At 39.0% G+C, this 23,493-nt stretch overlaps 1 protein-coding gene and 1 long non-coding RNA gene across 14 annotated transcripts in view; one reads left to right on the forward strand and one right to left on the reverse strand.

Moving 5' to 3' along the window:
* The window catches only part of SPEF2 (sperm flagellar 2), a 173,241-nt gene extending 168,812 nt beyond the window's left edge, over positions 1 to 4,429 (reverse strand). For all 10 annotated transcript variants that reach the window (XR_012377618.1, XR_012377616.1, XR_012377619.1 and 7 more), the window contains exon 1: positions 4,305 to 4,429. Coding sequence is in view for 7 of the 10 variants with exons in the window: in XM_073891028.1 (XP_073747129.1) it covers positions 4,305 to 4,362 (58 nt within the window). In the remaining 3 variants the exon portion in view is untranslated. The remainder of the gene's footprint in view (positions 1 to 4,304) is intronic.
* LOC141372402 (uncharacterized) lies at positions 3,297 to 7,899 on the forward strand. 4 transcript variants are annotated; one of them, XR_012377623.1, is made up of 3 exons: positions 3,297 to 3,563; positions 4,016 to 4,384; positions 5,727 to 7,899. It is a non-coding gene; the product is annotated as an uncharacterized lncRNA (long non-coding RNA). The 4 variants fall into 4 exon arrangements; XR_012377620.1 differs by having other exon boundaries at positions 4,016 to 4,103; XR_012377622.1 differs by lacking the exon at positions 3,297 to 3,563 and adding an exon at positions 3,854 to 3,866.
* The last annotated feature ends 15,594 nt before the right edge of the window (positions 7,900 to 23,493 follow it).

Below are 23,493 nucleotides of genomic sequence, written 5' to 3' on the forward strand. Positions count from 1 at the left end.
AAAAGTGGGACCTAAAGACAATTATTTATATTTCAGATGCTACAAAATTGATAGAGAAACTTAACTGTCCCAAATCCAATTTTCTTTTTGTTACACCTCTGTTATTATTGACAACAATGTTTAAGATTTTTGAAAAAATTAAAATATGCATAATAAGATATTTACAATTTTCAATATAACCACACCCAGAATCCAAAAGAATATGGATTATCTTGTATATACCCATGTTTACAAAAGATCTGATCTGTACAATACATAGAATTCAAATGTTTCCACTCATTCTTGGAGAATGTTCAGTTATGACATTCCATTGCTAGTTTCCTCCTATAGTGAATTCATAAGAGTTTTGTAAAACAGAGGCAATGCTTATTCTTGAAAATAACTGAGAGCTCCTAAAGAATTTTACAGCAAATCTTTTAGTAACATTACTCTACATTACTTTTTTTTTTCATTATAGAAACAACTGCTTAAAAACAACTGCTTGAATTTCAGATGTAATTTTGTGTTGAGTAACTTTTTGTATTCCAAGACATTTTATTACCATATACATCTAAGCACCATTCTCTAGGAGAAATGGTCTAGTTAAATTAAACTCACTGGAGATCCTTAGCTTTGGTAATAAAGCTTTGAATCTTCATATGTTGAGACTAATCAAGTCTCTGGTGACTCCCAGAAACCTCATTAAGTGGAGGGAGACGATTCTTAATTGAGGATCATTGGAATTTGTTTTCTTTATTGCTGACACTCAGGGTAGTCCAGGCAACAGGAAATTCAATATAGTAGGCTTTATCCAAACTGACTTCTACCTTTCAGAATAATGCAGAAATCAATCAGCTTTAGCTGCCTTGCCAATGACTGAACCATTACCCAGCCTCACCAAGACAGTGTAAATGCACTCATTTGGCATTCTCATTGTTTTCTTTGTCCTAGCAAGCAACATATGGACTGAACCGCTTCTAAACCAACGCTAATAAATCCACTTTGCCATTTACCCATCTGGGAATTAGGTTATACCTTGCGAAGTTAGTTAGAACATGCCTGGGTGGTTGAATTTGTGTACTTCTTAGAACTTCAAACTGAACAGTAATCCTTATAAAGGGAGCTCAAATGAATACACTTGAGAAAGTTGAGGTTTTAAAAAAGTATATTCCCTCACTGTAAATTGCAATATACAATATACTGCATAAGAGCACAAGTCAAAGATCTAGCTTCAAATTCTAGCTATAGGATCCACCAGATTTGTGATCCTGAACAAATAACCAAGCATCTTAGCTTCTTTTACTCATCTTTACAGCTGGAACAATGCCTCCTAGGGCCTTCCTTTGGAATTCAAAAACAAACAAACAAAAACCTATGTAAAGAGCTTAGCACAGGGTCTGGTATAAGTGCCTAAGTGTCTAATGATATTTTTGTTTATTATTTTTTATTATTTTTTCATTTATAAAATTCATTTAAGAAAATAATTCTTATGTAATCCTCCCTAATACCTTATTAGAAGATGTTACTAATTTCAGTTAAAAGATGGTAAACATCTTTTTCTCCTAACTTGTCATATGAAGTTTGATCTTTTTTGATTTTCTGTTGGTAATGCTATGTTGAATTTTCCTTTCAAAATATGAAGGCAATGCAAGCAACAAGCCAAGTAACACTGATGTATAAAGAAAAGCCAGCAATCTTCTCCTTTCCTGGGGTAACCAATATCAATACACTAGTTTATATCCTCCCACACTTTTCTCTACGCTTACAAAAACAGACAACATGAAGATTCATGTATATGTCTCTCCACATATCTCTCTGTGCTAATATAAACAGATAGATGTGTGTGTGTGTGTGTGTGTGTGTGTATCTGTATTTCCTAGTTGGTACAAAAATGGAATTATATTCATCACAGTAAGCTATAACTTTTATTTTCTACTTGACAGAAATACGTGAATATCCTGTAGGTCAAAAGTTATAGCACTCACTCATTCGTTCTAATAACTGCATAACAATCCATAGCACGGGTACAGCCTCATTTATCCAAGTATGCTACTACTGAAGCATATCTAGATTGTTTTCCATTTTTTTGATTTTATCCCTACAATCCATGTAGCAATAAACATCCTTGTTCAAATATCCTGACATACTGGTGATTTTATTGTATAGTATGATAGCTTCTGAAAAGTGAGATTTAGCATTTATTATGTCCCAAGCATTATTCTAAATGCTCTACATTTATTATCTCATTTAATCTTGACACAACTCGATGAGCTATTATTATTACTCCTATTTTGAGTATCATGAAACTTAGGTAAATAAATTGCCCAAGGTCACCAGCAAGTAAGTGATGGATAAGTGATTTCAACCCAGGTAGTCTGGTTTCCAAATCCTTCCTCTTAACAGGGCCCTTATAGAGAAAGTTGCTATATTACTTTCTCCAGAGGTTGCCGTGTATAGTCCTTCCATGATAGTTCCTCTGAACAGTTCTGAGCTTTCCACAATACACCATAAAATGTCTTATCTAATGACCAGAATCAACAACTGGCAGTGGGCTTCCTCAGGTGCACAAATTCTATCTTGTTTGTTTCCAAACGTATCTGAGTATGATTCCTATAATCTGAAAAGCCTTTTACAATATGGAATCTGGTTATATCAGGGACTGTCTCTTTAGACTCTGGTTAGCAGTTAGGATCAAGAAATAAATATGTATTCCTAATGAAGGGGATGCAGAATATTGCAGCCATCTCTGCTAACAACTTCAGGGAAGCAGACACCCGGAATTTTCCATTAATAGATTATGTTGTTAAAATTCTTACTTAAAATGTCTCCAGTCTTTTAATCTTCACAGAAAGAAGTAATTCTTCCTCTTCCTCTCAAAACCAAAATCCCCAAAACTAATTACAATTATAATTACAACTAATACAATTACAATGGCATACTGCTGTTGTTATGTTTCTTATTAATTTTATTTACTTTTCTCAAAAGTGTTTCAATATGCAATAGAGTCTTGGGGACTTGACCAAAGGGTGTGTTTTTTTTTTTACTAATCAAGTAAATGAACCAAATTAAACTCAGCAACCCGTAACTGCTTTTCTTTGGAAGAGTGTAACTTAAGGGAATTATATTGCATTTTGGCTCCGCTGGTAAAAAGGGAATTAAAAAAAGTGCTAAACATTGTGCTGTGATCAGCATCATATTTTAGGTGAGAAACAGTGACAAAATGGGATGATCATAGAATCCTGTGAAAGAATATATTGCAGTTCCCAGGGAGTGTGTGGGGTGTGGTTTGGCAAAGAAAAAGTCTAGGGTTTATGCCTCAAGAAATCCAACTGGAGGTGCTCCAACATTAAGGAGCCTAATGCTGATGACGAATATCTTGCTGCTTCAGAAACACTACTAGTCTAGCAAATTCTATGGTTGACCTAAGGTCGGGTAGGCACTATTGCCCCTCTGGTAGCAACTTGGCGTTATGCAAGGGTGCTTCTGCAAAAACAGACTGAAATGATTTGGGCTGAAAATCTCTTGCCTTGAGCAAAAACTATACCAGCTGGAAAAGGAAGTGCTGAAGAAACAACAGAAAGAAGGTGAGCGGGAGGATAGTGCTCTGCTGGAATTACTCGGCTGCCCTAGAAATTGCCAGCACGTACAATTGCCTCTGTGGTTGTGGGAGTTAGAAACTTTGGACGGCTGCGATAAAATCAGATTAGTGAATATGGGCAGCTTTAGTCAAGAGTGAAGAGTGGTCGGAAATAGCTAATGTTTGTAAAATTTGAGCTAAAACTGCTGCATTAACTCGTTTCACCCCCCCTCCCCCCCGCCGCTAGGTGGGTAGGTACGAAGAGTGTGATCGGATCTATTTTACACTGGAGGAAACACACTCAGAGAAGGTATTGTAACTTGTCCAGGGGCACACATCTAATAGTTGGCTTTAAGGCTTCATATTTCATTGGCTTGCCAGCCTACCATGCTTCTAAGGATGTGAACGGAATAATGTCACGGCCAGATTATTGAGTCCAGCAAATTCTTCTCTCCATAGGAACGAAGGATACCTCCCTAAACCCTCTGATGGCTTAGAACCGCACCGTAGATCAGAAACTGCGGGCTTGGGCCCACCGTGACGATGGGTAACTCGGGAGCGGCAGGATGGGGATGGGAGAAGCCAAGGTGACTGGGGTCACCTGACGGGCCTGGGGCGCTGTCGGGCCCCGCAGGCACCTGACCTGCACAGCTCGCGCCTTCCCCGCCACCTTCCATCCGCACGCCGCGCCCTGGGGCTCTGCGCCCCGCTCGCCCCTAGCCCGCTCTCCCCGGGCCGTGTCACTCACTCACGGTCTGGGACACCTTCACCTCCTGGTTGAGCCACTGGCACAGAATCTCCGACATGGTTCGGCCTGCGCCTTCTACGGTAAGCAGGTGTAGGAAGGCGCGGGAAACCCAGCCGAGGGCTCCGCGTCCTCCTGTTGCCAAAGGCAACTCGTTGCTAAGGAAGCGTAACCAGGCCGGAGCCTGTGGCGGGGGGGGGCGGGGGGGGGGGGGGGGGGAAGGCTGGGGCAAGAGGGGCGCCAGAGTCCAGGCGCGGAGGACGGAAAACCGTAGCCTGCCCCCTGCCGGCGGGTGAGCTCGAAACGTGCGCAGGCGCCGGGGCCCCCGCGGTGGTGGTGGCAGCGGGGACCGGGAAGAGGGGCTGAGAGGTGGGCGAGCAATGGTGGGTGGGCCGAGGGAACGAGGCCGGGAGGCCACGGCCTTGAGCGGGGGCTTCTCGGACGGGCAGAAAAAGAAAGCAGGAGTCTTGATTGAAGGGGGATTTTCTCCCTTGTCCTTTAAGGGAATCTACAGAAACTCTCTAACGGCAGCCGTTTTGTAAATGATTTACAAATTACCTGTTCTGATTGCTGTGTTGTGTGGCTAACCTGGCAAGACAGATTGTGTCTTAAGTATATTTTAGTCCCAGACCTGGTACAGGGCCTGACACCCAGAAGCATTCAATAATTTTTGTTGTTAGTGGTGGCAGCACTAACAGGGTAATTCCTATCTCTGCAGTGTTTTGAGAGGTGAATATTTAATGAGCTGATTTTCTAGTCAAGTTTTCCTTCCAGATAATTATTTTTAAATGTATTTTGACAAACACTCTTACCTTGAGCGAACCCGAGTCAGGCTCGTTTGGATCTTCTCCTGGAGGCTCAAATCTGGAGCTCTGTGCTTAGCCTCCTTACTCAGTTTTAGCAAGAATCCTGCTCTGCGGTGTCTGTTTAAGGAATCCCCGCCTTCCATAGCGATCAAATTCTGCATCCCTCACCTTTGATATCTGCTCCCCCTGGCCTGCCTTCAGCAAGAATCCTTCAAGTCGGTTTAGCCAGAATCCCCTTGGCCCTGATGTTTCCTCTTAGAAATTTTCCATCCACTGACCCCAGCCCTGCTCCTTGGCTATAAATACCCACTTTTCTTTGCTGTGTTCAGAATGGAGCCCCAACTCACGCCCCTGTTGTAAAACCCACTCGCAATGGTCCCTTGAATAAAGTCTTCCTTACTGTCTTTAACAGGAGAGAAAAATTTTCCTTTAACAATTTCTAAAGTTTAGATAGAGTTATAAAAAAATTATATGCATTTGTATTATGTATACTTAATCTTATATGGATGATAAATAATATGTAGTAGTGTATTTGTGTATGTCACAAAGAATTTCCCCTCAAAGGCCTGGATACATCAAATTATGATTTATTTTAAGATTTTATTTATTTATTTGACAGAGACACAGCGATAGAAGGAACACAAACAGCGAGAATGGGAGAGGGAGAAGCAGGCTCCCCACCGAGCAGGGAGCCCGATGCGGGGCTCGATCCCAGAACCCTAGGATCATGACCTGAGCCAAGGCAGACGCTTAACGACTGAGCCACCCAAGCGCCCCAAATTATGATTCTTTTAGACTGTATGCTCAATAACAGTGATAACCTACTAGAATAAACGTCTCTTAAGATTGATCTGAAATTGATCCATGTGTCCTGATTGGCTAAAAGTTTAATACCCTTTCACTTTACTTTAACTTTTAGATCTCCCATCCCATGAGTTTCCTCACACCCAACACAGCAGACATGACTGCGATGGAACAATGGAAATTCTGAGGGAGATTTATTACCAACAGAACTGGGGCCTGATACACTTGATAGATCTCACCTTAGAGTTGTCCAAATTTGGAAGATCAAATGATTGTAAAAGTCTTTATAGCAACGGGAATATATCTAATAAAGTTTTATCTGTTGAAAACATGTCATCTCTGAAAAGATTTCTAGCAATGTCCGCAATAGCCAAACTGTGGAAAGAGCCGAGATGCCCTTCAGCAGATGAACGGATAAAGAAGATGTGGTCCGTATATACAATGGAGTATTACTCAGCCATCAGAAAGGATGAATGCCCAACTTTTACATCAACATGGATGGGACTGGAGGAGATTATGCTAAGTGAGATAAGTCAAGCAGAGAAAGTCAATTATCATATGGTGTCACTTATTTGTGGAACATAGGAATAGCATGGAGGACATTAGGAGAAGGAAGGGAAAAATGAAGGGGGGGGAATCGGAGACAGAGATGAACCATGAGAGACTATGGACTCCGAGAAACAAACAGGGTTCTAGAGGGGAGGGGGGTGGGGGGATGGGTTAGCCCAGTAATGGGTATTAAGGAGGGCATGTACTGCATGGAGCACTGGGTGTTATATGAAAACAATGGATCGTGGATCACTACATCAGAAATTAATGATGTATTGTATGGTGACTAACATAACATAATAAAATAAAATAAAATAAAATAAAATAAAATAAAATAAAATAAAGATTTCTAACGGTGCAAAGGTGCCCAGAAATCACTGCTGAGGCACTTGTGTTTTTTGTCATCCTGGTAGTATATTTATTTATTTGAGAGAGAGAGAGCAGGCAGGGGGAGGGTGTCTGTAGGGGCAGAGGAAGGGAGAGAATCTTAAGCAGGCTCCAGGCCCAACATGGAGCATGATGCAGGGCTCCATCTCACACCCTGAGATCATGACCAGAACCAAAATCAAGAGTCAGACACTTAACCAACTGAGCCACCCAGGCACCCCATTTAAGTTGATGACTAGTGCTACATTTAATAACAGGTTCCAAGCTTTAATTTCAGTCTGTCGGACCTAAAGGATAGAAAACAATGTCTTCTGGATTGCTGAGTAAATTGCTTTTGAGTGTTCATCAAACTCCACAGGTGCACCAGAAGAGAATGCCTGAGCTCGTGCACCACCTACAGATAGGGGTTTACCCCCACATCAAAGCCAAATATCTCTGTGCCTGTCCATAGGAACTGTTCAGTTGTTTGTTTGTTTCCAAGGGTTATTTGTAGTGTTTGTCTTTGGAACCCAGAACCAAACAACACAAACTGCCCATGTGATATTTAGGAAAACAAGTTTATATACAGGAGTTAGATACATGAAGATAGACACTACAAAATAAAACGTGAAGTTCTTCATTCCACAAGAAAGGCATGATATTTTCCTCACTTCCTAAGGCATCAAACTTGAAAATGATGTGACATTAAAATATTAGTGAAAATTTGAGCTGTTACTTAAATGTTTGCCTTTTACTATTCATTTTTTTCTTGAAATTGCTACTTTAGTTATTAGTCCAAGTTTAACATTTAATCTGTTTCTTTTCTATTGAAATGCAAGCTCTGGGTAAAATTTCTAGCACCTCCCATGTTGGTATTTTGTGTTAATATGATAAATAACTTGTTTGTTCCCCACGTGGAATCAGTTGGGGGAGGGAATGATTAAAGACATGAATAGTTTCCCATCTGTTCCTGAAATGGCTTCCCTATTGTTTTTTAATTAAAGTTTTTAGAATATTTGGCTCCTGCATCCAATTGTAACTACTACAGCAATTTTAAAACTAAATAAAAAATTACTAAGGCATTACCTGTCATTTAATTATAATTCTTTATTTCTCCTCTGTAAATAGTCAAGGGCAGATTATTAAGAGTTATTTTGAGCCCACAAGTTGGTTTGGGAAAAGTTGTGCTGTGTACTGAAATGGAATACACCTTATTCTTTTAGGAAATAATTGTAACATTTTTCATAATTGACCCAAGCTTTAGAATCAGAACACCTGGGTCCAGATGTCCGCTTTCGCTCTGACTAGCTCTTCAGCTTTGGAAGAAAACAAACTTCTCTGAGTCTCAGTTTCCTTATTTGTAGGATAAGCACATTAATATTTGTTTGACAGGGTTGTGAGGACTAAACAAGAAATTGCATACCTGGCTCTCGGTAGATGCTAAACAAATGTTTCTTTCCTTTTCTCCTGAGGCAGTATGAATTTGTCCATTGCATTACTGGTGAGCTTAGTTTTGAGCAGCTCAGATTTGCTTCTAACACGTCAAACAATTTTTGAGGCAATTATTTCATACAGCTTCTTTGATTTTATGTATGACTAGTTCAATATCTATACAGAAATACATATACACTGATGGATTTTTAAAAAGTCTTATTTGGTCCTCCATGCATTTCTTCATTTCCCCTCTCATCATTCTTAGATCATTCTCTAATTCCCTCTCAGCATGTTTTGCAATGGCCCTACTCTCTTTACATTCATTAATGCAACAAACGTTTTTCCCAGCGTCCACAACAACTACTCAAGCTACATTTTCCTGTCTCTTCCCCTCTAGTCACCCTGTGCAAACAGTCCAGTCCATTTTCCCGAAGTTCTCCTCTATTCCTTGGCTTACACACATTCATGAATTTCACCAGAGCAGTGTGTACCGACTGTGGGTCTTGACCTCTTAACAGGATATGTATGTAATTCCACTGGTGGGCCATGACAGAATTCTTTATAAGTGAAATATGAAGTTTAAAATGGGATAGAAAATATCAGAGGGGTGGCTGGGTGGCTCAGTCCGTTAAGCATCCCACTCTTGATTTCGGTTCAGGTCATGATCTCGGGATCCTGGGATGGATCAGGAGCAGCCTCCTGATCATGAAGCAGCCTCCCCTTATTTTTTTTTTTTTTTTTTTTTTTTTTTTCAAAGGAAGGATGTAGAGGTAGGAAAGTTGGGACCTGGTAAAGAAATGTGAGCAAGTTGAGCAAAGGGAATTTGTGGCTTACAGTTAAGGTTGGATTGAGGCTAGACTGTAAAGGACTCCTAGACTGAGGAGACCCCCTCCTCCCTCTTGTGCTCTCTCTCTAACACTCTCGCTCTCAAATAAATAAATCTTAAAAAAAAAGAAGTTTGAGAAGACTGGATCAAACTGTACCAAAAAGAGATCCAGAGACACTTCAATAAGCATGAAATCAATGTCAGTTTCTTTTTTTTCTTTTTCCTTTTTTGAACTTTTAAACATTTTGTAATTTAAATTCAATTAATTAACATATAATGTATTATTGGTTTCAGAGGGACAGGCCTATGATTCATCGGTCTTATATAATACCCAGTGCTCATTACATCACGTGCCCTCCTTAATGTCCATCACCCAGTTACCCCATCCCCCCACCCACTTCCCCTCAAGCAACCCTCAGTTTGTTTCCTATGATTAAGAGTCTCTTATGGTTTGTCTTTACTTAGTTACTACCGACTGTATTTCACCTCACTGATACTAGGTCTTCAAAGTTTTATTTATTCTAAACCACTCAAATGTGACAAGGCAACCTGTGATGAAATATAATAGAAATGCACCTATACTTATTAAGAAATTTGATTTCTTATGCCTAATATGTTTTTGGACAGTGGAACTCAATGTTCAAATATTACTAATTTCATATATCTACTAGGTGGATCTCTTTTTATATGAAATTCCTGCTAAGCTCACCAAACAATCCCTACTAAAGATACTTAGGGTATTTCCAAAGACAAGGCAAGTTTAACAACTTCCAGGAAATTAATGATTGTAATGTATACTAAAATAGTGACGAAAGTACCTTTATCAGTCAAAATGGAATTTTTATTCTGACAGAAGTTTCATGAGGACAAGTCTATTGGATATGAATTTAAACAATTTGTCAGTCAAATAATAGAAATATTCTGTATCAGAAAGGTATATACAAAGAAAGGCCTATATTCATATACCTATATACTATATTTATATACAAATTTATATACCACATTCCCTGATATGCACGTATACGTATATACATATATATATATATACACACATATATGCATTTACATGTGTGTGTATAAAAATTGACAAAAAAAGGAAGAGGAAATCATTGGCCTTACTTCTATTACAGGTTGAAAATGCATGAGCATTTGGAAACACTGTTGTTTATAAACAGAATAGGTCACCATTACATAAGAAGCTTATTTTAAGAACCCAGTGTGTATCATTTAATTCCAAAAGCTGCTATTCTTTGAATCTTCTTTTGGAAATTATAAGTTCTTTATTAACATGAAGTTTTTTGGAAGGCAGGAGCCCTCTATTAACAGAAAGGCCATTGGAGACTTAAGGGATCACATCTTGCATCTTATTCTACAGCATAATCATCTGTTATATCTTGAAAGAAATCAGCTGGAATGGGATGCAGGAACTTGAACTTGTAGATGAGCTGAACAGAGCAAAAGGAATAACTATACTGGAAATGGAAGGTGGACTGATGAAGGGAAGGTGGGAGAGGATGGATAAACTTTTATTTCTTCCAAAATTTACATAAAGTTAAGCATGACCTTTAGGATGACATCTGGGGATAAGAGGCATTACATAAGGGAAAAATCAAAGAAATTCTGAATAAAATAGTATTAGGACTTGCAGAATTGATACCTATTTTGAACTATCACGAATGAATCCATGGAGTATGGAGCGGGAAGGAGGCCAAAGAACTTTTTGAAAGGGAATGGGCAAAAAACCTTAATAAGTGATATTATATACCTCATTCTCCATGATAGCACAAATATGAGAGTGACAAATATGGCTAGAGAGGTAATAGCCAAGAACCAGGTGGAGAAAAAAAACTGTTTTTTAAAACATCACCTAATTACAATGTGATGTTGACTTGGTGTTTTTCTTAGATGCCTTACTCATATTATAGAAATAGCGAGTGGGGGAAAAGATCATAGATAGAAATTTAATACAGGTGATTTCCTTTGGTTAAAACATCGGTCGATAATCATCATCAATAGAAAATGCCAAGTGACTGAATTTCTTTTTACTTTATTGTTTCCAAAACTTATGATTTGATATGACTAATAAGTACCTAGATTTATGGCTGAGGGTCATTTGGTAATGGGTGTACAAAAGATAGACACACTATAGAAAAATAGAAAAATGAAAATTTTTTTGAGCTCAAGGGGAATAAGAGAGCAGAAATAACATGCTTTCCAAATATGTTGAAGGTTTCAGTACAATCTGGACGAATAGCTGAGGCATTTGAAAGCTAGATGGACACAGACTTCCTAGGAAAGCAGATTCCGAAGAGATACAGGTTAAATGTGATCATGCAGATGGTTGCATCAATGAATATTAAAAAAAAAATAAGGAATTCAGTAACTGCATAAAAATAGACTTGGTATCTAATCCCAGAGTTCATATTTGCTCACCTAGCCACTGTTCCTAAAAATGTTACCATCCTTATTACTGCCGACCTCACCTTGCTGTACCTCAATTCCCTTTTCTGTATGTGGACTGTGTTGGTCTGGAGGACTTCAAAGCTCTTTTTCAACTCTATCCCTTTGTGAATTCATTAGTTTTTATTGAATTCAAGATTCTACTTGAGAATGTTTTGGTCTCATGAGGATTGTTATGAGGAAAGTATCAGAGATAAGAAGAGGGCTGGTCATCATACCTACAGCAACACAAATCTCAAGAAAGGGCAGAAAAGATGGAAACTGTAGCACCTCCTCACTTAGCACAGGTGAGGAGGGTCAGGGCAGACAATGTCTTGATTGATAATAGGCAAAATTAGAAAGTAATGAGAATTTGTGTTTCAGCACGTTGGCAGTTGTGCTGTTGCCCAATATTAAAATGCAATGTTTTTGAGGGAAACCATGTGGAAAAGGAAAATTCTCCTCTATCTTCTTGGGTTCTCCCAGTGGTTCTGAGAAATAAACTGACAATGAACAGATTAACAAGAGAAAAATCATACAAATTTATTTGATGTTGTTTTACATGGGAAAGAGGAGCTTTACAAAGAGAAGAGAAATCCTGCAAAGAATCTGCTAGGTGTGGAGTCTTTTTTTTTTTTTTGGAAGATTTATTTATTTGTTTGAGAGAGAGAGAGAGCTTACAATCATAAGTGGGGGGAAAGACAGAGAGAGAATCCTCAAGGAGATTCCTTGCTGAGCATGGAGCCCATGTGGGGCTTTATCCCAGGACCCTGAGACCATGACCTGAGCCAAAATCAAGAGTCGGCCACTTAACTGACTGAGCCATCCAGGCGCCCCAGCTTGGAGGCTTTTAAATCATTTTGACAGAGGAGGATAAATATATAGGGAAGTGACAAAACAAAAAAAAAAAAGGGACTTTGAGTTTCCAGGAGTGACACATTGTAAGAAGACATATATATGGGAAACTAATGGTAAGTAGGGGCTAGTTAGTAGGTCGTACACATTCAGTCCATATTAATATGTCATTAGGGAATTTTAGTTTAAAGCAATGAGGTACCATTACACATCCAAAACCCAAAACACAGACAACACTAAACACTAGCAAAGATGTGAAGCAACAGAAACTATCATTCATTGCTAGGAAGAATGCAAAATGATATAGTCACTTTGGAAGATAGTTTGGTGGTTTCTTACAAAACTAAATATATTTTACCATATGATCCAACCATCATGCTCCTTGTTATTTACCCAAAGGAGCTGAGATATTATGTCCAAACAAAAACCTGCATACAAATGTTTATTGCAACTTTATTTATTATTACCAAACCTTGGAAGCAACCAAGATGTCATTCAGTAGGTAAATGGATAAATAAACTGTGGTACATCCAAACAATGCAATATTATTTTAGTGCTGAAAAGAAATGAGCTGTCAAGCCATGAAAAGATATGGAGAAAACTTAAATGAATATTGCTAAGTGAAAAAAGCCAATCTGAAAAGGCTAATTACTATGTGATCTAAATATATGACATTGTAGAAAAGGCAAAACTGTGGAGACAGTAAAAAGATCAGTGGTTGCCAGGCATTAGTGGGGAAGGAAGGTGGAACACAGAGGTTTGAGGGGCAGTGAAAATGCTCTGTGTGACTCTATAATGGCGGATATATATTATTTCATGTTTATTCAAACCCGTAGAAGGTACAACACCAAAAGTAAACTCTCATGTAAAATATGGACTTTAGCTGAGAAACAAACAAACAAAAACAAAACAAACAAGCCCTTTCCCCACAAAAAATGTGAAAATTAACCAGAAGTGAGTATGTGCACACACACACACACACACTCACACACACACGTTGTACTTCTATATAATCAATGCTTTGGAGACAAAATCACAGCAAAAATTATGAAATATTTGGAACTAAGCAACAATTAAAGTACTATATACAAAAATTTGTGGGATGTAACTAGAAAATACATATCAGAAAATTTATTGTCTTAAATGAACATGTCAGCAAATAAGAAATTTGAAAATCAGTGAGCTAAGTTCTTTCTCAAGAAATTAGAAATAAGCAGCAGAGTTTTAACAAACAAAAAAGAAAATAGTGTGTTAAAATAGAAATTAATTATTTTTCAAAACGGAGCAGACCAAACTAAAAGAGTGCATGGCATCAAGGAAGGGCTCTGTAACTGTGAGCTATTATTATAGTTAATTAAGTGCAGGGAGGTAATAAAAACATTCATCTACTAAGGGTCTGGAGATCTGTTTTCTAGTGCTTTTCCTTTTTCTTTGAAAGACTAGATATTGTGTTACCTGTGGTGAGTCACATCAACACCCTGGACCTTGGTTACTTTATATGCAAAATGAGAAGTTTGGATTAAAAAGTCACGCCCAGTTCCGTGTCTCTGGGATTCTACTTTTACAGGACCCTAGTGGAGGCAAAAAAAAAAAACTGCCTTATACAAAATTCAACTTGTAGACTGCTGTTACCATATGGACCACTAGTGCCTGGGTGGGAATCTAGAAGAGATGAAACAGTGAGTTACATCTAATTGTGCATAACTATTATGATTAGTAGTATTAGGATTAGGATTAGTAGTACAAAATTTATAGCAAAGTTCACCCTCTTGCTACTATTATTTCCTTTTAGGGTGGTCACAGTTAATTCATGACTAAATTCCCAACACAAAAACCAAAACCCTTTTCTCTCTTGAGAATAATTTTTCTCAGGAAATTTTGTAACTCTCTTCTAAGACATGCTACGAGGTTGCAAGCTGCTGCTAAGCATTCCCAGCTTGTTAAATCAATATCATGTTCATTTACTCAAGGAGATTCTGGTCTGAAAGAAAAAGCAAGGCAGGCACTTTGATTTCACCTACAAGTAGAAATGAAATAGAAAATCCTTTCTTTTTCAAAGTTGGGAGAAAAAGGTCACGGTGCATTTTTTCCCACAGTACAGGGAAGTCTTTCTTACCTTACTCTTGATATTTCCCTTCTAGCACATTGCAAAAAAGATGACTGATGCCTAGGAACAGGACCAGAGGAACCACTGTTCCTCCCTTTACCTGCTCTCTCTAAACCAGTGGTCCCCAAAATGTTGTCAGAGACCCTTCTGGGGGGTCTGTACCATCTAAATTATTTTCCTAGTAACATGAAGACACTGTTTGCCCTTTTCACTGCCATTCTTTCTTGTGTCCACAGTGGGGTAGGAAAATCAGACACCAGGCTTTGGAGTTAGAATGAATCCACAGACTGACCCCACATAAAGTCATCAAAGCTTGATGAGAAGACGAGACTTTAACCTGAGAGGGGAAGGGGTTGGTCAAGATAAGCTCTCAGGAGAAATGTTTCACAGAGACTGAACGTCTTGAAGGTTTGATGGAGCATTTATCCATAAAATCTGACTTCCTCAGGTACGGAGGCACAACCCTCTGAACCCAAGCATCTACTCCCCTGGCTCTAAAATATTACCACCACCGCTTGATGGCAGTACATTCAAATCACACACACAAACATGTAGCCACTTTACATTGCTGGATCATTTCGAATGCTATCCTAATGCACTTAAAAAAGTATTTGAAATTGAAATCTGAGACTCAAGGAAGGCAGAGAATTAAAAAAAAAAAAAGAGTCATACCACATTTTTAATTTAATTAGATTTTCAAAAAAGGAAATTTTACTTACTCTGGCATTTCTATTAATCTGTTCTAATATCATTAAGTGATCCAAATGCTTTTGAAAGCACCCTTGTTAAGTACTTTATAATAGTTAAGTGTTAACTAAATGTATTGTTTATTTACTAATCTTGTTCAAAACTAAGGCCCTGCATATGTTAAATGTATAATCCACATTATGGCACATATGGTTGTATAATTCATTTTTAAACAACAAAGACTTTTAACCATTGTGTATTCTGAAGTAAAGAATAGGTTTAATGTTTTAAAGTCAGAAGCAATTTAATCTATAATTAAATATGTTATAATAGCTAAATTTCAGAGTTGCAGTGGAAATTCCTTTGTTTCTGTGAAGCTTTAGATAGTTGAGGGAGGAACAATGATTCTCTGAACGCAAAGTGCCCGATTAGCTTTTCCATCCAAATCCAAGATCAAGTCACCCTCTTTAAACTTATTATATAACTTTGGAATTGCCGGAGTAAACTTTTGGGGAATTGTTAGCTTGCTAGTCATGCTAGAAATCTACAGATAATGATTAAATGGGTGCTCTTCTTCTGGAAGCAAAGTAAGAGAGCATAGCCTTTTGAAAATTCCAAACAAATCTCTTCTCTGTGGTATTATATAAGGGAACACTGGTGCCAAGCTAGCAAGTGGCTTTGCTTTCTCCTGTTCCTCTTCAAGAACAATGGGTAAAAGTTAAATAAACATATTAGCTTTTGTTGAGAGATTAACTGGAAGTGATTACTTGTACTTTTCATGTGACATCTCAGGGGGAGAGCTTGTGAAGTATTTTGTATATATAAATTTTCAGGCAGCCTGCAGAATGAAACAGGATTATAAAGGTTATAGACATGCTCCTTGATTCTTTCAAAGGAAAATGTTTATAGAGAGCTTACTAATGCATACATGAACCTGAGGAGAAAGTTAATTTTTTTGGTAAAGGACGCTTTGAAAAAGGAGATCTCTGAGAACATAGTAAGTCTTTCGCTTTCCATGTCAATCAGCCCATTTCAAACAGTCAGGATCAAACAGCCTGGTGATCCCAGATCACAACTCAGTTAGAAATGAAGCCGAATTATGCATATAAATCTTCCCACAGTGCTTGGCACATAGTGAGCCAATATATGTGATTAATTATTCGTTTAGAAGGTAAAGTCTGAGGAAGTACCTGAACCTCTTTCCCATTCCTTCCTATTCCCTAACTACCTTTCCACCTACTTCCTTGCCTAAGTAACACGTGTTAATTCATTTATTTAACAAGTATTTACAGGGTGCCTATAGTATGGCAGGTACTGTTTTCGGCACTGGCTGACAAAGCCGAACTTTACTCAGCCTGGAAAACAGTGAGGGCAGAAGCTAGTCCTGCATGTGCATTGAGACCCAGTGGAGGAAGCAGAAAGGGATGGATGCCAAAAGTCTGGCACCAGAAACCTTTCGCCAGGGATGGTAGGACAATGCAGGGCCTGGAGCTTAGCGGTCTCCCAGGGAGAAGAGGGGTGGAGGGAATCAAAGCAGACCTGATTTCACTAAATTCATGCCAGACACAACTGAGACAAAATCCACTTACCCTGAATTGATCAAACTAGTTTTTCCACTATCAAGTGAAATGTGATCTTAAATAGAGGTTAAGATTTCACTCGCTGATCACAGTGGTCTGAAATATCAAGCTTGTTTCTTTATTTTACAGTATTAATTCTTTTTAGTATTAATAAACAAGGAAGCCATCCCACAGGGTCACTCTGTTTCTCTGGTTCCAGATTTTGTTTCCCAGAATCTGGCAGAACACCTCTGGTACCAATGGTCAGCTCTTCAATTTTGGGCATTCAGTACACATCTCTTGTTTGGCTATTAGTTTTCTTGTGTCTTCCTCATGAAAATTCCTTTTGGGGTATCCCCTCACCTTAGCCAGCCAGAAGGGAGCATGTGCCTTTTAGTGAAGGAGAGTGAAAAATTCAATAATCTCACCAGTGTTATTGCACAACTCTGGGAGGAAGATACTTAGCTTGTAGTCAACATGGAAACAGCGATTCCTTGAGTTGTGCAAAGCGAATTTCACCTCACAGGCTGCCACTCTTCAATGATCATATTTCCTTCCACCCAGCATTTCTGTTTGCCTGTTTTATACTCTCTGTAAACATAGTTTTAGTCCTTGCTTAATAATTTTAATACATATGCCATAATTTACATACTTTCTTTAAATTTTTAGACAATTAGTATATTTACAAGATCTTGCTATTAAAAATATACATGGATAAACTCTCATGTACAATTATTCACATTTTGAGTTGTTGCTTTAGGATAAATTCTCAGAAATAGGTCAAAGGGTACGGACATTCTTGAGACTCATTCTACTCAGCTAAAAATTGTTTTCCGGGAATATTGCTCTGATTTACTCTCCCATTAACTGTGCATGAGGGTGGATTTTTCCCAGTAACTTTGCCAGTTTGAGAAGACTCATTTATCAAATGGTAAATTAGCAGAGATTAAGGTAGTGCGTGAGCTGGAGAGAATCAAGTTTAGTGCATTTTGGAAAGACAATTCCTCATTGACATTAATGTGCGCAAGGATATTAGAAACATACTCACCATTTGAACTAGTAAACAAAAGTTTTTCATAAGAAAAAATGGAGAAGGGGGAAAAGATGGTGGAGGAGCAGGGGACCTTATTCCAACTGGTCCCTGGAATTGAGCTGGATATCTACCAGACCACCCTGAACTACCCATGAAATCCGCCTGAGATGTAAGAAGATAGATTTGGATCTCTACAAACAGAATATTGCAGGTGGTTGGTTTCGAGATAGGAAGCAGGGAACCATGATTCTGTGAGCAGATATTCGAGGATAAATGGCAGCAGGAGGGAGCCTGGCCATGGGGATCCTACACTGCCAGTAAGCAATAGTCTCTTGTGCTGGAGATGGGTCACAGATGCACAGACCAGTAACAGCTGGGAAAGGACTTTAGGGCAGCCCCCCAAGGGGCTACCCAGAGCAGCGAGGTCATGCCTGCAAACTGGGGGCAGCTGGTGGTTTCAGAAGCACAAAGGTCAGAGACATGCCTGAACTGGAGGTGAAGATTGGGAGCACTGCTGAGGGTCGCACAACCGAGGATGCTGCAGTTTATAGCAGCGTGGACAGAAATGGAGACAGTGTGGCCTGGAGAGCTCACTGAGGAACAGACTGTGATCTCTCTGCTCTGAGGCAGAGGGTTGGAAATGGTCTTTTCTGCTCTGACTCTCAGAAGAGACGTGGAAAGCCACCAGGGAAAGCTGCCAGAGAACAAAAGCCCCCAAAAAACGGTTTTCACTGAGCCCATCCCCCACCACAGGGGTCAGGGCAACTCTGCCCGAAAAAGGTTGCCTGAGTAACAGTGTGGCAGGCCCCTCCCCCAGAAAACAGGCTGGGAAAACAAGAGGCCAGCAACCCTAAGGACCCTAGAAAACAGGTGCATCTTGCTTGGGTTGTGGTCAATAATTTGGACTCTATACATTCCCTCAACCACCCCTCAACAGAATGACTAGGAGGGGGAACCCCCAAAATAGGAAAGACAGAGACTATTACTTATGCCACAAATTTACAAATGGATTCAGATATAACCAAGATGTCGGAGATGGAATTCAGGGTAGCAATTGTGAAGACAATGGCTAGAATGGAGAAATCGATTAATGGCAATGTAGAGTCTCTAAGGGCAGAAATGAAAGCTGAATTGGCAGAACTTAAAAATGCTATCAATGAGATCCAATCTAATCTAGATAATCTAACAGCTAGGGTAAGTGAGGCAGAAGAACAAATTAGTGATTTAGAAGACCAATTAATAGACAAGAAGGGAAAAGAGGAGGCCGGGGGGGAAAAACAACTCAGAATCCATGAAAATAGATTCAGAGAAATAAGTGACACCATGAAACATTTCAATGTCAGGATTATTGGGATCCTTGAGGAGGTGGAGAGAGAGAGAGAGGACTAGAAGATATATTTGAGCAAACTGTAGCTGAGAACTTCCCTAATCTGGGGAATGAAACAAACATTCATGTCCTAGAGGCAGAGAGGACCCCTCCCAAGATCAAGGAAAACAGGCCAACGCCCCAGCATGTAATAGTAAAACTCGCAAATCTTAGAACCAAGGAAACCATCCTATGGGCAATTAGGGGGAAGAGATTCCTTTTGTACAGAGGAAGATCAGAATAACATCAGACCTATCTGCAGAGAGCTGGCAAGACATATTCAAGGTACTAAATGAGAAGAACATGCAGCCAAGAATACTTTATCTGGCAAGGCTGTCATTTAGAATGGATGGAGAGATGCAGAGCTTCCAAGACTGGCAGAAACTGAAAGAATATGTGACCATTAAGCCCGCCCTGCAAGAAATATTAAGGGGGGGTTCTATAAAAGGAGAAAGACCCCAAGAATGATATAGAACAGAAATTTACAGGGGTAATCTATAAAAACAAGGTCTTCACAGGCAACATGATGGCAATAAATCCATATCTTTCAATAATCACTCTCAATGTAAACAGCCTAAATGCTCCCATAAAACAGCACAGGGCTGCAGGTTGGATAAAAAGACAGGACCCATCCATATGCTGTCTACAAAAGACTCATTTTGAATGTAAAGATACATCCAGACTGAAAGTGAAGGGCTGGAGATCCATCTTCCATGCCAACAAATCTCAGAAGAAAGCTGGGGTAGCAATTCTTCTATCAGACAAATTAGATTTTAAACTAAAGACTGTAGTTAGAGACACAGGAGGACACTATATCATTCTTAAAGGGTCTATCCAACAAGAAGATCTAACAATTGTAAATATCTACACCCCCAACATGGGAGCAACCATCTACATAAGCCAACTGTTAACCAAAATGAAGAGTCATATTGATAACAATATGTTAATTGTAGGAGACCTCAATACTCCACTCTCAGCAATAGACAGATCATCTAAGGAGAAAATCAACAAAGAAACAAGACCTTTGAATGACACACTGGACCAGATGGACCTCATAGATATATACAGAACATTCCACCCTAAAACAAAGGAATACTCATTCTTCTCGAGTGCACATGGAACTTTCTCCAGAATAGACCACATACTGGGTCACAAATCAGGTCTCAACTGATACCAAAAGATTAAGATTATTCCCTACATATTCTCAGACCATAATGCTTTAAAACTGGAACTCAATCACAAGAAAACATTTGGCAGAAATTCAAACACTTGGAAGCTAAAAACCACTCTGCTCAAGAATGTTTGGGTCAACCAGGAAATCAAAGAAGAACTTGAACAATTCATGGAAACCAGTGAGAACAAAACACATCGGTCCAAAACCTATGGGATATTGCAAAGGCAGTCCTAGGGGGAAATACATAGCCATCCAAGCCTCACTCAAAAAAATAGAAAAATCCCAAATTCACCAACTAATTTTACACCTTAAAGAACTAGAGAAAAAGCAACAAACGATGCCTAAGCCATGCATTAGAAGATAAATAATTAAGATTAGAGCAGAGATCAGTGAATTAGAAACCAGAAACACAGTAGATCAGATCAATGAAACTAGAAGTTGCTTCTTTGAAAGAATTAATAAGATCGATAAACTACTGGCCAGACTTATCCAAAAGAAAAGAGAAAGGACCCAAATTAATAAAATTGTGAATGAAAGGGGAGAGATCACGACTAACACCAAGGAAATAGAAACAATTATTAGAAATTATTATCAACAACTATATGCCAGTTAGCTGAGTAACCTAGATGAAATGGATGCCTTCCTGGAAACCTAAAAACTCCCAAGACTGAAACAGGAAGAAACTGACAACCTGAATAAGCCAATAACCAGGAATGAGATTGAAGCAGTGATCAAAAACCTCCCAAAAAACAAGAATCCAAACCTGTTGGATTCCCTAGGGAATTCTACCAAACATTCAAAGAGGAAATAATACCTATTCTCTTGAAGCTGTTTCAAAAAATAGACACAGAAGGAAAGCTTCCAGACTCATTCTATGAGGCCAGCATTACCTTGATCTCCAAAGCAGGCAAAGACCCCATCAAAAAGGAGAATTTCAGACCAATATCCCTGATGAATATGGATTCCAAAATCCTCAACAAAATCCTAGCTAATAGGATCCAACAATACATCAAAAGGACCATCCACCACGACCAAGTGGGAATTATCCCCGGCATGCAAGAGTGTGGTTCAACATTCACAAATCAATCAATGTGATAGAACACATTAATAAAAGGAGAGAGAAGAACCATATGGTCCTCTCAATTGATGCAAAAAAAGCATTTGACAAAATAAAGCATCCTTTCCTGATTATAACTCTTCAGAAGATAGGGATAGAGAGAACGTTCCTCAAGTTCATAAAATCCATTTATGAAAATCCCTCAGCAAATATAATCCTCAATGGGGAAAAGCTGAGAACATTTCCCTTAAGATCAGGAACATGACAAGGATGCCCACTCTCGCCACTATTGTTCAACATAGTACTAGAAGTCCTAGCAACAGCAATCAGACAACAAAAAGAAATAAAAGTTATTCAAATTGGCAAAGAAGAAATCAAACTCTCTCTCTTCACAGATGACATGATACTTTATGTGGAAAACCCAAAAGACTCCACCCCCAAATTACTAGAACTCATACAGCAATTCAGTAATGTGGCAGGATACAAAATCAATGCACAGAAATCAGTTGCTTTCTTATACACTAACAATGCAACTGTAGAAAGAGAAATTAGAGAAACAATTCCATTTACAATAGCACCAAAAACCATAAGATACCTCGGAATAAACTTAACCAAAGAGGTAAAGGATCTATACTCTAGGAACTACAGAACACTCATGAAAGAAATTGAAGAAGACACAAAGAGATGGAAAAACATTCCATGCTCATGGATCAGAAGACTAAACATTGTTAAAATGTCTATGCTACCCAGAGCAATCTATACCTTCAGTGCCATCCTGATCAAAATTCCAATGACATTTTTCAAAGTGCTGGAACAAACAATCCTAAAATTTGTATGGAATCAGAAAAGACCCCGAATCGCCAAGGAAAGGTTGAAAAAGAAAAACAAAGCTGGGGGCATCACGTTGCCTGATTTCAAGCTATGTTACAAAGCAGTGATCACCAAGACAGCATGGTACTGGCACAAAAACAGACATATAGACCAATGAAACAGAATAGAGAGCCCAGGTATGGACCCTCAACTCTACGGTCAACTAATCTTTGACAAAGCAGGAAAAAATATGCAATGGAAAAAAGACACTCTCTTCAATAAAAGGTGCTGGTAAAATTGGACAGCCATGTGCAGAAGAATGAAACTCGACCATTCTCTGACACCGTACACAAAGATAAACTCAAAATGGATGAAAGACTTCAATGTGAGAGAGGAATCCATCAAAATCCTAGAGGACAACATAAGCAGTAACCTCTTTGACATTGGCCACAGCAACTTCTTTCAAGATTCATCTCCAAAACCTAGTGAAACAAAAGCAAAAATGAACTTTTGGGATTTCATCAAGATAAAAAGCTTTTGCACAGCAAAGGAAACAGTCAACAAAACAAAGAGGCAACTCACAGAATGGGAGAAGATATTTGAAAATGACACTACCGATAAAGGGTTGGTATCCAAGATCTATAAAGAACTTCTCAAACTCAACACCCAAAAAACAAATAATCAAGTCAAAAAATGGGCAGAAGACATGAACAGACACTTCTCTGAAGAAGACATACAAATGGCTAACGGACATATGAAAAAATGTTCATCATCATTAGCCATCAGGGAAATTCAAATCAAAACCACATTGAGATACCACCTTACACCAGTTAGAATGGCAAAACTTGACAAGACAAGAAGCAACAAATGTTGGAGAGGTTGTGGAGAAAGGGGAACCCTCTTACACTGTTGGTGGGAATGCAAGTTGGTACAGCCACTTTGGAAAACAGTGTGGAGGTGCCTCAAAAAATTAAAAATAGAGCTACCCTATGACCCAACATTTGCACTCCTGGGTATTTACCCCAAAGACACAGATGTAGTGACAAGAAGGGGCACATGCACCCCAGTGTTCATGGCAGCAATGTCCGCAATAGCCAAACTGTGGAAACAGCCAAGATGCCCTTCAACAGATGAATGGGTAAAGAAGATGGGGTCCATATATACAATGGAGTATTACTCAGCCATCAGAAAGGATGAATACCCAACTTTTACATCAACATGGATGGAACTGGAGGAGATTATGCTAAGTGAAATACGTCAAGCACAGAAAGTCAATTATCATATGGTTTCACTTATTTGTGGAGCAGAAGGAATAGCAGG

This window comes from Callorhinus ursinus, unplaced genomic scaffold (genome assembly GCF_003265705.2).
Source record: "Callorhinus ursinus isolate GAN/ISIS: 27379988/994484 unplaced genomic scaffold, GSC_fseal_2.0 scaffold3, whole genome shotgun sequence".
NCBI classification, from domain to species: Eukaryota; Metazoa; Chordata; class Mammalia; order Carnivora; family Otariidae; genus Callorhinus; species Callorhinus ursinus.